Source organism: Tachypleus tridentatus, chromosome 9, assembly GCF_004210375.1.
Source record: "Tachypleus tridentatus isolate NWPU-2018 chromosome 9, ASM421037v1, whole genome shotgun sequence".
NCBI lineage: Eukaryota > Metazoa > Arthropoda > Merostomata > Xiphosura > Limulidae > Tachypleus > Tachypleus tridentatus.
In genome coordinates, this window is record NC_134833.1 from 20964573 (window position 1) to 20977580 (window position 13008).

At 35.2% G+C, this 13008-nt stretch overlaps 2 protein-coding genes across 6 annotated transcripts in view; both read left to right on the forward strand.

Annotated features, from left to right (window-relative positions):
* The window catches only part of LOC143224818 (uronyl 2-sulfotransferase homolog pip-like), a 22101-nt gene extending 16917 nt beyond the window's left edge, over window positions 1–5184 (forward strand). For 2 of the 4 annotated variants that reach the window (XM_076453154.1, XM_076453156.1), the window contains 2 exons: window positions 1521–1681; window positions 4271–5184. In XM_076453154.1, coding sequence (XP_076309269.1) covers window positions 1521–1681; window positions 4271–4422 — 313 coding nt within the window. In that variant the 3' untranslated portion in view covers window positions 4423–5184. The remainder of the gene's footprint in view (window positions 1–1520; window positions 1682–4270) is intronic. The other 2 variants (XM_076453155.1, XM_076453157.1) reach the window with 2 other exon arrangements.
* The window catches only part of LOC143224820 (uncharacterized), a 25592-nt gene continuing 17268 nt past the window's right edge, over window positions 4685–13008 (forward strand). Inside the window, exon 1 of one of the 2 annotated variants that reach the window (XM_076453163.1) lies at window positions 4685–4812. The gene's annotated coding sequence lies outside the window, so the exon portion shown is untranslated. Of the gene's footprint in view, window positions 4813–5337; window positions 6042–13008 lie in introns of those variants that run through there. The other variant, XM_076453161.1, reaches the window with a different exon arrangement.

Here is a 13008-nt window from a genome sequence, read left to right on the forward strand (position 1 = left end):
TTTGGTTTGTTTTGAATTTCGCACAAAGCTATTCAAGGGCTATCTGCGCTAGCTGTCCCTAATTTAACAGTGTAAGACTAGAGAGAAGGCAGCTAGTCATTACCACCCACCGCCAACTCTTGAGCTACTCTTTTAGCAACGAATAGTGGGATTGACCGTCATATTATAACGTCCCCACGGCTAAAACGACGAGTATGTTTGGTATGACTGGAATTCGAACCAGCAACCCTAAGAATACGAGTCGAACGCTTTAACCCACCTGGCCATACCGGGCCCATAATTAAATGATTCTTAAGTTTTGCCTTAACTCTGTTTACTTTGGAAACATGATAAACCGTCTATTTTCTGTTTAAATGGCGGCTCTGACTGGAAGAAGTGAATGTAATCAGAATGCATCATAGAAATAATTTATTCATAAATTATTAATCTAGTTAAAATATTAAAAGTCTGGAGGTTCAACAGTTTTCGGGAAAGATGAGTTAATTAATTAATTAATTAATTCCACGAGTGAAACACTTCTGAACTTTTATCATTTTTTCTCAACTTAGTTTTTAACTTAGATGAAAACTTGAAACTCTGTAGACCTGTTTATGGGCGTCTAACACTTTGACTGATGGTGTAGGAACTTAATCAAATATCGTTTACGATTTTTTTTTCTAAACCAAACTATGTTATATTAGCTTCGACCCTTTATGTATCCGTGATTTGGCAAAACATATATCCGCTTATAATTGGCGAACCGTTGAACAGATTGTCACCAAACTTTCTTATACCTTTAGGCCCGGACCGGCATGATCAGTTAAGGCGCTTGACTGGTAATATGATGGTCCTAGGTTCAAATCCCCGCCTCACCAAACATACACAGTCTTCCAGCCATGTGGGTGTCATAATGTTACAGTAAATCCCACTATTTGTTGGTAAAAGAACAGCCCAAGATTTAGCGGTGTGTGATGATGACTAGTTGCCTTCCCTCTAGTCTTACACTGCTAAATTAGGGACGATTAGCGCAAATAGCCCTCGTGTAACCTTGCGCTAAATTAAAAAATAAATAAAAACTTAGGCCCCTACGAAGAGATACATAAAAGTAGGTGTTCACCCCCTCTTATGTCTTTAACGTTCGTTCAACAGTGACGTCAGATATATACAGTTGATGAGGAAGGAAAAACCTATGGAAAAGAACCAGTTGAACTTCGTAATAAAGTTTAACCGAATCATCACAAACATGCTTCGCGCTTATATTCGCGTTTTAAATTACACATATTAGAAGACTTTAGTATTAGACTAATCACATTTCTAAGCACTACTTTCTTTATCTGATCCCTTTAAAAAATTAGAAGAGCGCATAATAATATTGTAATAATCATATCTTTTATGGACGATATCCAGAGCGATTCAGACCAACTGGGATACGACAAACAGTAGTGGTTGTAACACTACATACATAAATCATTTGTTGTTTCACCATCTGACTGAAATATTAAAGTTGTAGAATCTGAGAAACATTTTTTTTTTACTTTCAGTATGTTGAATAATAACGCAGCATTACAAAGAGCTAAGATGAACGTCCAGAGATATTACACTGTTGTCGGTGTTTTAGAAGAAATGAATAAAACGTTGGAGGTACTAGAAGGTTACATACCCCATTTTTTCAAGGGAATTTTTTCTTTATACACTCTTAAATGTAAGTAATTCGTTTCTATACAACATATTTATTCTTAATATACCCTGTCAATGTTTATATATATATATATATATATATATATTAATATAAGTTTATGAATATGTTGGGCTAAGGGTTCCTCTACAGTGGGTGTCAGTGATTTGCTGACGATAAATTCCACAATAAACGAAGAGCAAAAATGCCACCTCTTTTTAAAATTATATAAATATATATATTAGAAACAAGTTGAGCGTTTATACAAAATTCATTACACTTTCAAGGTCATAGTTGTATCTTAAATACTGCACAGTTCTCTTCTTTTTGTCAAAGGTCCACTTACGCCTATTCAATTGCTTTAGAATTCAATTGACAGGCCGAACTTTTTTCCATTTATCTCCATTGCAATAGCGGTTATTGTCGTTAAGTTACTCTGATGGTATTCTGTGCTTCAAAAATCATCTGCTTCCTTTTTTCTATTTCCAAGAATCTCCTGCCTTTTGTCAGGCGGGTTCAGTTAGTTTGGAACGCCCCTTGACAAACAAACTAGTATCTTTATCTCCTTCAAACTATTAATCTCACTCTAACATATCAACCATTAGGCCTATCGCTCCGACGGCGATTAACTTTGCGTTTTCTAACTTTTCTCTCACCAAACTTTTCTTTCCAGTGACTTTATTTTTTACTCTCTCGCTTATTGCTCGTCTGGTCGCAACTATTTAAATGTCTACATGACTTAGGCCTTCTAGAAATTTCTATATCGTTGACACCAGTGGATTGCACGCGGCTTTCGATGACCTAAACATCAGCAAATCATTTATACAACATCCGGTTATAACCGATTTACGAAATCAAACTTAAACTTGTCATAACTATCGCTTTTAAAATAACTGCTTTTAATTCTCTTGTTATGAAAAAAATACTAAACAGTCATGAAATATTCACTCACAAAATTAATTAATTAATAATATTTACACTAAACAGTCTTTTATACATGACACACCCTTAAAGGTAGGTAATTTGTATCCACGTATTTCTTCCTTACGTACACTTAAACGTAATTCTTTATATATAGTGTATCCCAGGTGGTTAGGGCGCTCCACTCGTAATCTGAGAGTCGCGCATTTGAATCCCTGTCGCTCCAAACATGCTCGTTCTTCAGCCGTGAGGGGATTATAATGTGCCAGCCAATCAACATTTTTATCAGTTTTGATCCATCATTTCACTACTTTTTTGTTTGCATTAGAAAAAATCAGTAGCCGATTTTTAATTAACAGAACTAGACTATACCGGTTTCTCTTCAAAAAGTCCCTCCAGCGTCACAGTTAACTCACACTGCTTGAAACCGGGTTTCGATACCCGTGGTAGACAGAGTACAGATAATAGATTGTGTAGCTTTGTGCTTAGCTTCAAATAGACTCTTCAGATAACAAACCTGTTTCAGTTTTCGAGTCACTTAATGTTGTTTAAGAATTTACGACGAATTATTATTTTGAAATGCACTAAAAGAGCACTTGCTCATTTCGATCTATTCTCAGGAGATAGAAGTGTTGGATGATGGTGTATTTTAAAGATTGTTTTTACTAGTTTATTACAGTGTAGTACGTGCATAATAAATTTTAATTTCAATTTAAAATTAAATTATTATAATAAATTATGATATTTTGTGTTTAAATTTTGTTCTTAACTTTAATTAATGCTTCTGGGTTCCAAGTTGCAACAATTACTTCAAGTTTTTTCGAATGGTTTTATTCGGTTATTAAAAAGCTTGGCTTGTGCTGTTAACGTTGATGGCCTGGCATGGCCAGATGGTTAAGGCACTCGCCTCGTAATTTGAGGGTTGCAGGTTCGAATCCCATGTCACACCAAACATGCTCGCCCTTTTAGCCGTGGGGGCGTTATAATATGACAGTCAATCCCAATATTCGTTGGTAACAGAGTAACCCAAGAGTTGACGATGGGTGGTGATGACTAGTTGCCTTCCCTCTAGCCTGACACTGCTAAATTAGGGATGGCTAGCGCAAATAGCCCTCGTGTAACTTTGCGCGAAATTCAAAACAAACCAATTAACTTAGATTTTCTTTATTCTCAAACTAACGCAACTAAACTGAGAACGCTGGAAGAAGTCGAGCATATTTCACATAAGTATCGATCAATCCCACAATTCGTTGGTAAAAGAGTTGGTGGTTGATGGTGAATACTTCAGAAGCATGTCTTCCCACAGACTGATTATAATTATGAATGAATATTGATTTCACTGAATTTCTAGTGTACCCAGTTTTTATAACAATTATTTCTGTTTCTAAATGTTATGGTTCTCAACTTCAAGATAGTCTGTATGTATTATATTAACTTATGTTAACATAATTATGTTATATTATGTTAAAAAACGTAAACACATATTTACCAAACACACAGCACTAATGTTAATCGGTTAAAAACTATTAAGTAGTTTGAAGTTTACAATATTATGGTGTTTTCTCACGGCATACTTTTGTATGTGTTATATATTAATAAATATGGATTTAAAATGATAAATCCATTGAAAAAGGTGTCAGATTATTTATTTTTCTACGAGTCTGTTGTTTGACTTTGTTTGTTTTTATTCCATAGCAGAAATCCAAAACAGGAATTCGAGGAAGAAGATGGTCTCTGAAGAAGTAAAGAGAATCTTAAAGAAAAACCTCACTATGGAATATGAATTTTACGAGTTTATTCGTGAAAAGCTCCACGAACAATTTAAACATTTAAGGCTAAAGAACTGATAAGAGAATGGATATTTTCTACTTTCAAACTGAAAAGAAGCGAAATTTGCAAGTTTCCTGTTAATTGTTGTTTATTTGTTTGTTTGAAGTAAGAATTAAGGTGTTAACAATGGACAAAAGTTACTTTAGTTTCAGGTCAAGATGGACAACACGTGCAATTTGACAACATTGGAATCCTGTTTCTGTATGGTTATTTATTTTATTCGTGGATGCCAGCGCACAGATAGCCCATTGTGTAGCTTTGTGCTTAATTCAAAACAAACAATTTATTTCATAATTTTATAAAAAGTCTGAGAAGATAAATATTCAAACGAGTTAAACTGTTTTTGAAATACTGTAATATTGCCGTAGGAAGGAAAAAAATATAATTCGCATGCCGTCTCACTGTCAGTAAGTATTATTTCTCTTATATCCTTGTGAAATTAGAAGATGCTTAATTTATTTTAGCGACCGAGTCATTTCTCACATTTTATCAACAAAGTTGTCATCACATTCGTTTTTAGTATTAGCCAAATTTTTGTGGACTTTCTCGTATGCACGATTCGTTCAGAACCATATGCTTATCACTTTGGAAACAAACTTTTAGACGTTTCTGCATATTCAGCTAAATTTTCCTTCAACACAACTTTAAATTTACTTTACTTTGCAATAATTTAGCTTCGATTTGTTTATCTGCATTTTTTTCACTGTGGGTTTTATTCTTCGTTTTTGTAAATTTATTTGTTTATTTAGTAAAAACTGGATCATAACTGTTTCATACTCTAAGCGATTGTATGAATACCATTGCTTTACTTTATTGTTTACGTTACGTATAATTTTATTAGATATATTAAACCAACACATCAATAAAGAAAAAAATTATTGTTTACAGCAGCGATAATCTAAGCAGAGTAAAAGTCGAAAATTGTAGATAAAATACCACAAACTTATTTGTTCGTCGTGAAGTTACAAAATAGACTATCTGTGCTACAGCCAACACGGGTATTGAGACCCGGTTTCTAGTTGTATAACTCCGCAGACATCCCGCTGTGGCACTGGGATCCAGCTTGTGCTGGAAATAGATTTTAGAACAAATGTTTGTTCATTTCCTTTTAAACAAAAAAGGTGTTAGTTTTCTCTTTAAGTAAGTTTACTCATGATTTTCAAACCAAAAATGATGATTTGTGACCATTGTGAGCTCGATTAAGTGTTTATTTAAGTGTATGTATGTATATATATATGTATGTGTTTATTTTGTTTCTTAACATACTGAGTTTTCGTTTTGTTTCATGTGCTGAGTCCCAGGGAATGTATAGTCAAGTGCGGGTGATTTTTCTGTGGATTTCTGTTTTGAATTGTGTATTAGTTATTTTGATCTTGAGGTTGAGAAATGCTATATGGTTAGTTGGTTTTTTTTCCTGTTCACAGGTGAACTTAATGTGAGATGTATCAAGTTAACGTGGTTGAAAAACTAAGTATGTGTTCTGTAGATGTGAATCCAGCAATTGTATCATCAACATACCTGTACCAGTATAGTGGTGGATGTAAGGATGAATTAATCGCTTGAGATTCAGTCTCTGTCATGAACATGTTGGCTAGAACTGGTAGCATGGGATACCCTACACTTAGGCCATTTATTTGTAAGTAATTTAGGTCATTGAACATAAAGTTAGTATTAGAGGTATGAATTTTATAAGGGTTGATAATTAGTTGCTGGGGGTGTGTATTAATGGATTAAGATCTTGGATATAAAGTTCTAAAGCTATCTTACAGACTTCGGTAGTTGGTACGTCTGTGAAGAGGAAGACAATATCAAAACAAACCAATAATTAGTTTGGCTTTATGGTTTACTTGATTAATAATACATTTAAAGTTAAAAGAATCTTTGAAAAAGAATCTGATGTTGCGTATTTAGAAAACACCACCCACGCTATGTGTCTACCGAGATTGTAACTAAATGATTCATAGGTCGGCATTGTGGATTTTAGTGGACAATCGGGTTTGTGAGGTTTGGGGGTGCCGTATAGTTGTAGTGTCCGTGAGTCGGTCTTGCATAGGTAATAATAAAAGTTTTCTGAGAGTGTGTCGTTGTTGTTGTTTTTTTTCATTTTGTTTGATCGGTTTCGTGTATTTTTGTTGAATTTGTTTGTATCTGATATGATGTTATTCATTTCTTTGGACGTATTCATTTGTGTTCATTATAACTATGGCCTTGCCTTATTCTGCTTTCAGAATTTTGATGGTGTTGTCCTGCTTTCGATTGCTTATAGAATTATTACATTTCTGTCTAAGATTTTTACCTTCCTTTTCTATGAATAAAAGTTATGTTAATGGTTTCGTGTAAGAATTATTTGAAAATGTTTATTAAACTACTGTTTTGAGGTTCTTCGGGGAACTAAATGTTTTCAGCTCCACTTGGAAAGACAGGTTGTCGGTCATACATTGATTTACTGTCAAAGTTGTCTTCTTTCTGGTGGATGTTTCCCGTTGTTTTGCTGGTGTTCTCGGTTTGTGTAGAATGAATCACTAGTCTTCTCGCTAAGTCTTCCAGCCAGACTTGCATTTCTACAGATAGAATACTACTTGGTGTCATTTCAGAGTACTTAATTGTCGATTGGATCTGTTAATTACGAGGTTGGTTGATGGATCTTCGTGTTGGCGTCCTTTTTGTTGTTAGCACCTCAGCTGATCCAGTTTTTTTTTTCTCGTTATCGTGAATAATTTTTTTTATGTTTATAACAATTTACTTGTAATAATGTACTCTGTATTTTATATTCCTTTTAGTTTCAGTTATTTGAGTTCCACAAACTTATTTTATTTTATAAATGCCTGTTCTTCCATTGTATTAATTTTATCCTTGGTTTTATTTCATAAATTATTAACTTTGTTAATATGTTTATTAACAAGATAAAAGATTATTTATAGAAAATATTAAAATCTTGCCAGGTATATAGGGCAAGATTAACCCTTCCTTTTAATTTCTAAAATTATTTCATCAGATTACTATTGACATAATTCTTGTTCATAAATATGGGGCCCAGCATGGCCAGGTGGTTAGGGCACTCGACTCGTAATTTGAGGGTCCCTGGTTCAAATTTTAGTCACACCAAACATGCTCGCTCTTTCATCCGTGGAGCGTTATAATCTTACGATCAATCCCACTCTTCGTTGGTAAAAGAGTAGTCCAACATTTGGCGGTAGGTGGTGATGACTAGCTGCCTTTCCTCTAGTTTTAAACTGCTAAATTAGGGACGGCTAGCGCAGATAACCCTCGTGTAGCTTTGCGCGAAATTCAAAAATAAAACAACATTCATAAATATCGAAGCTGTTCTATCGATGATAATAGGCCCGACATAGCCAGGTGGTTAAAGTGCTCGACTTCGAAGGTCGCTGGTTCGAATCCCCATCGCACTAAACATGCTCGCCCTTTCAGCCGTGGGGTCGTTATAATGTGACGGTAAATCCCACTATTCGTTGGTAAAGGAGTAGCCCAAGAGTTGGCAGTGAGTGGTGATGACTAGCTGCCTTCCCTCTAGTCTTACACTGCTAAATTAGGGACGGCTAGCGTAGATAGCCCTCGAGTAGCTTTGAGCGAAATTCAACAAACAAACAAACACACACTTTGTCTGTGGAAATGTTCTTTGTCGAAAGTTTCTCAAAAATATCATTACACTTTGTGTTTGAAGTTACATCCATAACTAAACAATGGGCTATCTGCACTCTGCCCATCTCGGGTATCGAAACCCGGAGTTTTGTGTCGTAAGTCCATAGATATGCCACTGATGGGGGAGCATCATTATATGTCTTAAGTACATTGTAATAAAATCAGCAATATTTATAAAAAAAAATACAGAATTTATATAAAGTTGTGGTGTAACGGCATGTATAAAAACTACATTTTCAAATTGTTTGGCCTGAAAATTCGTTTTAAGTCCACAATATGAACATATCTTTATTTTATGACACCTAATATTTATACGTATAGATCAGAATGGTGCGTTCAGATTGTGGCTTTATAATTCACAAATGATTCGTCATTGATGGTAACAAACGAAACTAAGACACATCTTCAGTCATCAAGTTGAGAATATTTACAACACTGCTCATATATCAGAAATATTGGACACGGTGTGACGTGGAGAACTCTAACACATGATAAGCATGGTGTTAATATTTCATATTTCAATTTCTTTCGTTTACCGAATGGTAACGTAAACAAACTTAGAGTGGTAAAGATGGTGGTGGTGACTTGGGATGAATCTGTGGAAGAAATCTCATGTGATTCACTTTCATATTTAGCATTTATTTGATGCACGTCTCCTAATATCTGGATCATAAATATTCTAAAAGGGTAAACCGTATAGCAGCATCAGTAAATACTGGTATAGTGAACTTCTCTGAGACAGCGATTTTAAAACATATTTCGTTTCGTTTCTGAATTTCGCGCAAAGCTACACGAGGGCTATCTGCGCTAGCCGTCCCTAATTTAGCAGTGTAAGACTAGAGGGAAGGCAGATAGTCATCACCACCCACCGCCAACTCTTGGGCTACTCTTTTATCAACGAATAGTGGGATTGATCGTATCATTATAGCGCCCCCACGGCTGAAAGGGCAAGCATGTTTGATATGACGGGGATTCGAACCCGCGATCCTCGGATTACGAGTCGAGTGCATTATACATATGGCCATGTCGGACCATTGAAACATGTTGGAAACTGAACCAATGACACGTTTATCATTTTGTAAGCCACAATTAAATAAACCAGATAATTTGAGCTCTCTTAGAATATTTTATTTCCATCTTCAGGATTGAGCTTTAAAGTAACATTTGCAAGGTAAGTCTTTCTTTAGAGAGCGATTCGATGTAACTCGATCGCTTGGCCTTCTTTCTTCAGGAGTAATATAAGAGCAATCTGATTACCATTAGAAAGCAAATCTTTTCTACGCTGGTGGTAGTTTATGAGTAACCTCACAGAAGGTAAATCTTCCTCCTTCAACTCAAGACTAGGTGTAAGATGGTTGGTCTTCCTATTTCAGGGTTGGACGAGAAGTAATCTGACTGAAACAGTGAGACTTCTAAAGCTATAGTTGATCTCAGAAGTTAGACCTTCTTTGAACAACAAGTCTTCTGAGACTCTGGATGATCTCAGGAATTAGATCTTCTTTAAACAGGAAGTGTTGTAAGACTCTGGCTGATCTCGGGAATTAAACCTTCTTTGAACAGCAAGTGTTCTAAAACTCTCGCTGATATCAGAAATTAGATCTTCTTTGAACAACAAGTCTTCTGAGACTCTGGCTGATTTCAGGAATTAGATCTTCTTTAAACAGTAAATGTTCTAACACTCTGGTTGATCTCGGGAATTAGACCTTCTTTAAACAGTAAGTGTTCTAAGACTCTGGCTGATCTCAGGAATTAGACCTTCTTTAAACAGTAAGTGTTCTAAGACTCTGGCTGATCTCAGGAGTTAGATCTTCTTTAAACAGTAAATGTTCTAAGACTCTGGCTGATCTCAGAAATTAGACCTTCTTTAAACAGTAAGTGTTCTAAGACTCTGGCTGATCTCAGGAGTTAGACCTTCTTTAAACAGGAAGTGTTCTAAGACTCTGGCTGATCTCAGGAGTTAGATATTCTTTCTTCTGTGTTAAAATGATTGTAAGCTGATCGTTTTAGAGAGATGTATCTATTTCTTCTTAAGGATGAACTCAATGAAACCAAATCTTTGTACCAAAATATTGCCCAACCACTGATAAACTAATGATAATTCGTTTAGTTTTTATATGAAAACTATTTTGTAATTAATTTCTCTAATTATTGTCTTCTCCACTAAACTGCAATCAAATAACACAGAAAAAACTGCAAACTTAATATGTTCATTATGGCTATTAGATTATGATAATCCATATGGAGTATAACACAAGTTGCCCCATATATCTTCTGTTCCATTTATTCTTTGTTTTCACTAACGAACTATTTCTAAATAAATTTGAAGAAACAGATAAATAGACAGCTAATGCAAAAAGCATTTATATATACTACGTAAATAAGCAACGCAATGTAAATACATTTAGCAAGTTCGTTATTGTCGTTCTGTTTTAGTTTTTAGAAATAAATTAGTTTCAGAACTATTATTAGAACCCTTTACATTCAGTTACACTATAAGAAGCCACGATGTTCAAACATAATTAATGGTTTCAAGCATATATCGTTAAATCTATTAGCTATTGTCCTTTTAGACTATACTTATTACACATATTCTGATTGTGCTTCACAACATAATTATCAGCATTAATATGCGAATCAGTACGAGAAAATTAAATGCACTTAATACGAGTAGTTTAGGAAGAGATCGCATATGGTGTTTGTGCTGACATCTATTGAAACGAGTAGGAAGGAAACGATAAAATGAAATGGAATACGTCATAATCCCAGTGATGTCGAGAAACCCACTTGTTGAGAAATTTATATGCAAAAACGGCTCGTTTGGGTTGAGAAAATATTTTGCATAGAAGGTCTAAACGTTGTTCGCTCTTCTATGTAAAATATTTTATCAACCCAAACGAGCCGTTTTTGCATATAAACGTCATAATCCCACTACTACTTTTTGACCACAGATGGCAGCAAGAGCGCAAAACTACATAGGTTGAGTCACTGAGCAGATGCACGTGAATTGCGACAGATTTTTTAAAGTGGCATCATCAAATCATATAATAACCAACTGACATGGGTGCTGGTGGTAAAGCAGACAACCTGTCTTCGTACAAACATTCGATGTCGAATCCCAGTTGACAATGAAAGCACCAGTGTGGGCATGACGTAAAGCGCCATCTGTCTGTTTCATTACCCAGGTAACTCAACAACTCAAAATCGTTATTTATACATATCAGTTTAGTCCACATTCTGGGCCTAGTTAAACCCACACAAAAATATCGAGTTTAATTATTTCATACAGAAGTGAAGTTAAGTATTTTGTAATAGTTTACTTGTAAAACATTCGGTTTGTATAGTGTTGTGCAATGAACAATTAAATTAATTTGTTCGGTTTGTGTTGAACATCGAGCAAAACTACTCGGGGATTAACTACGCTACCTATTCCAAATTCAGTTGTGAGAAATTAAAGGGTGGGCAGCTAGTCAACACTATCCACCGTCAACTCTTGGAGTACTCTTTTTACCAACGGATAGTGGGTTTAACTATCAAATTATAACGCCCCCACTGCTGAAAGGGCGTGTTCGATGAGAGGGATTCGATTCCGCGTTCCGCAGATTGCGAGTCGAACGCACTAACCACCTGACCATGCCGGGGCCCATCAAATAAAATTTGTAAAGTTTTAGCCTGGTGTGTTTGGCTTCGTTGTTTGGTTTTCTCTTCAAGGTAAAAGTAGGATTGGAAAATTACATAAAAATGTGAGAATATGGAAACTACGTTATTTTATCGGATTAGAAATTGTGATGAATTCAGCGTTTTGAAAACCATTGATTGGAAAGAAACTATACAAGAACAGGAATGTTGCTGTATTCTAAACATTAATTGTTGGTAACAATCCCTGTCACATTAAACATGCTCGCCCTTTCAGCCACGGAGGCGTTATAATATTACTGTCAATCCCATTATTCGTTAGTAAAAGAATAGCTCAAGATTTGGCAGTGAATGGTGATGACTATCTGCCTTCCCTCTAGTCTTACACTGTTAAATTGGGGACAACTAGCACAAATAGCTCTCGTGTAGCTTTGCGCGAAATTCAAACAACAAACAAACAAACAAACAAACACTAGAGAGTGGAAATATATGGAGACGAGTTACCCTGGGAAGGTTAAACAATTAGGCCCATGGGCTGCAGATCACTGGATAGATAAAAGATGGTAAATGAGACATAAGATCTACAATATAATTGAGATTATTTGGTGAAAGTAACATAACATACAAGTTCAGAAGCTGACCAGGAAGTGCTAAAACCATCCCTATGTAATTCACTGTGGTAACAAGGACGTCAAATAATATCACATTTTGTGAAAGAAAGCACTTGGTAACATAGCGAGTACGGAGCTGACGCAGATGAAACAGGATATGCGAAAACAAAAATTTGAAAAAAGTTGACCACTATGTAACGTGTTGTTTTGATAATTAAAAAAGTGGTGTTTTGAAACTCAGATATCAATAACATGTACACAGATTTCTCAGCTGCATAAATACTTGATTTCGTTGATAGCTTTAACGTTTATTTATTTATTATTATTTAAGTTGTTTTGGTAGATATCATTTGGAGTAATGAAAAGTCACAAACGGTCGTTACATAAGAACTGTTTGTGCTGATACAGTAGGGGTATGTAACACACCCAAAATAGAACTTCCGATTGGAAGAAAACAAAATGTGTAATTATATGTTTAACATATATTTCTTACATACAGTGCTGATGAGGCCTTTCAGCCAATATCAAGACTCTTCAGGTTGACTGCAATGCAAGAGACATAGCAGTGGTTGAAACAATATCATATTATATTAGGTAACATCATCTTGGTGGAACAACAACTGCTGGATTAAGTTGTTGTGGCATATTTTTGTCAGTTCTATTTAAATGTCCTCGGTGAGACAACGGTAAGACTTCAGA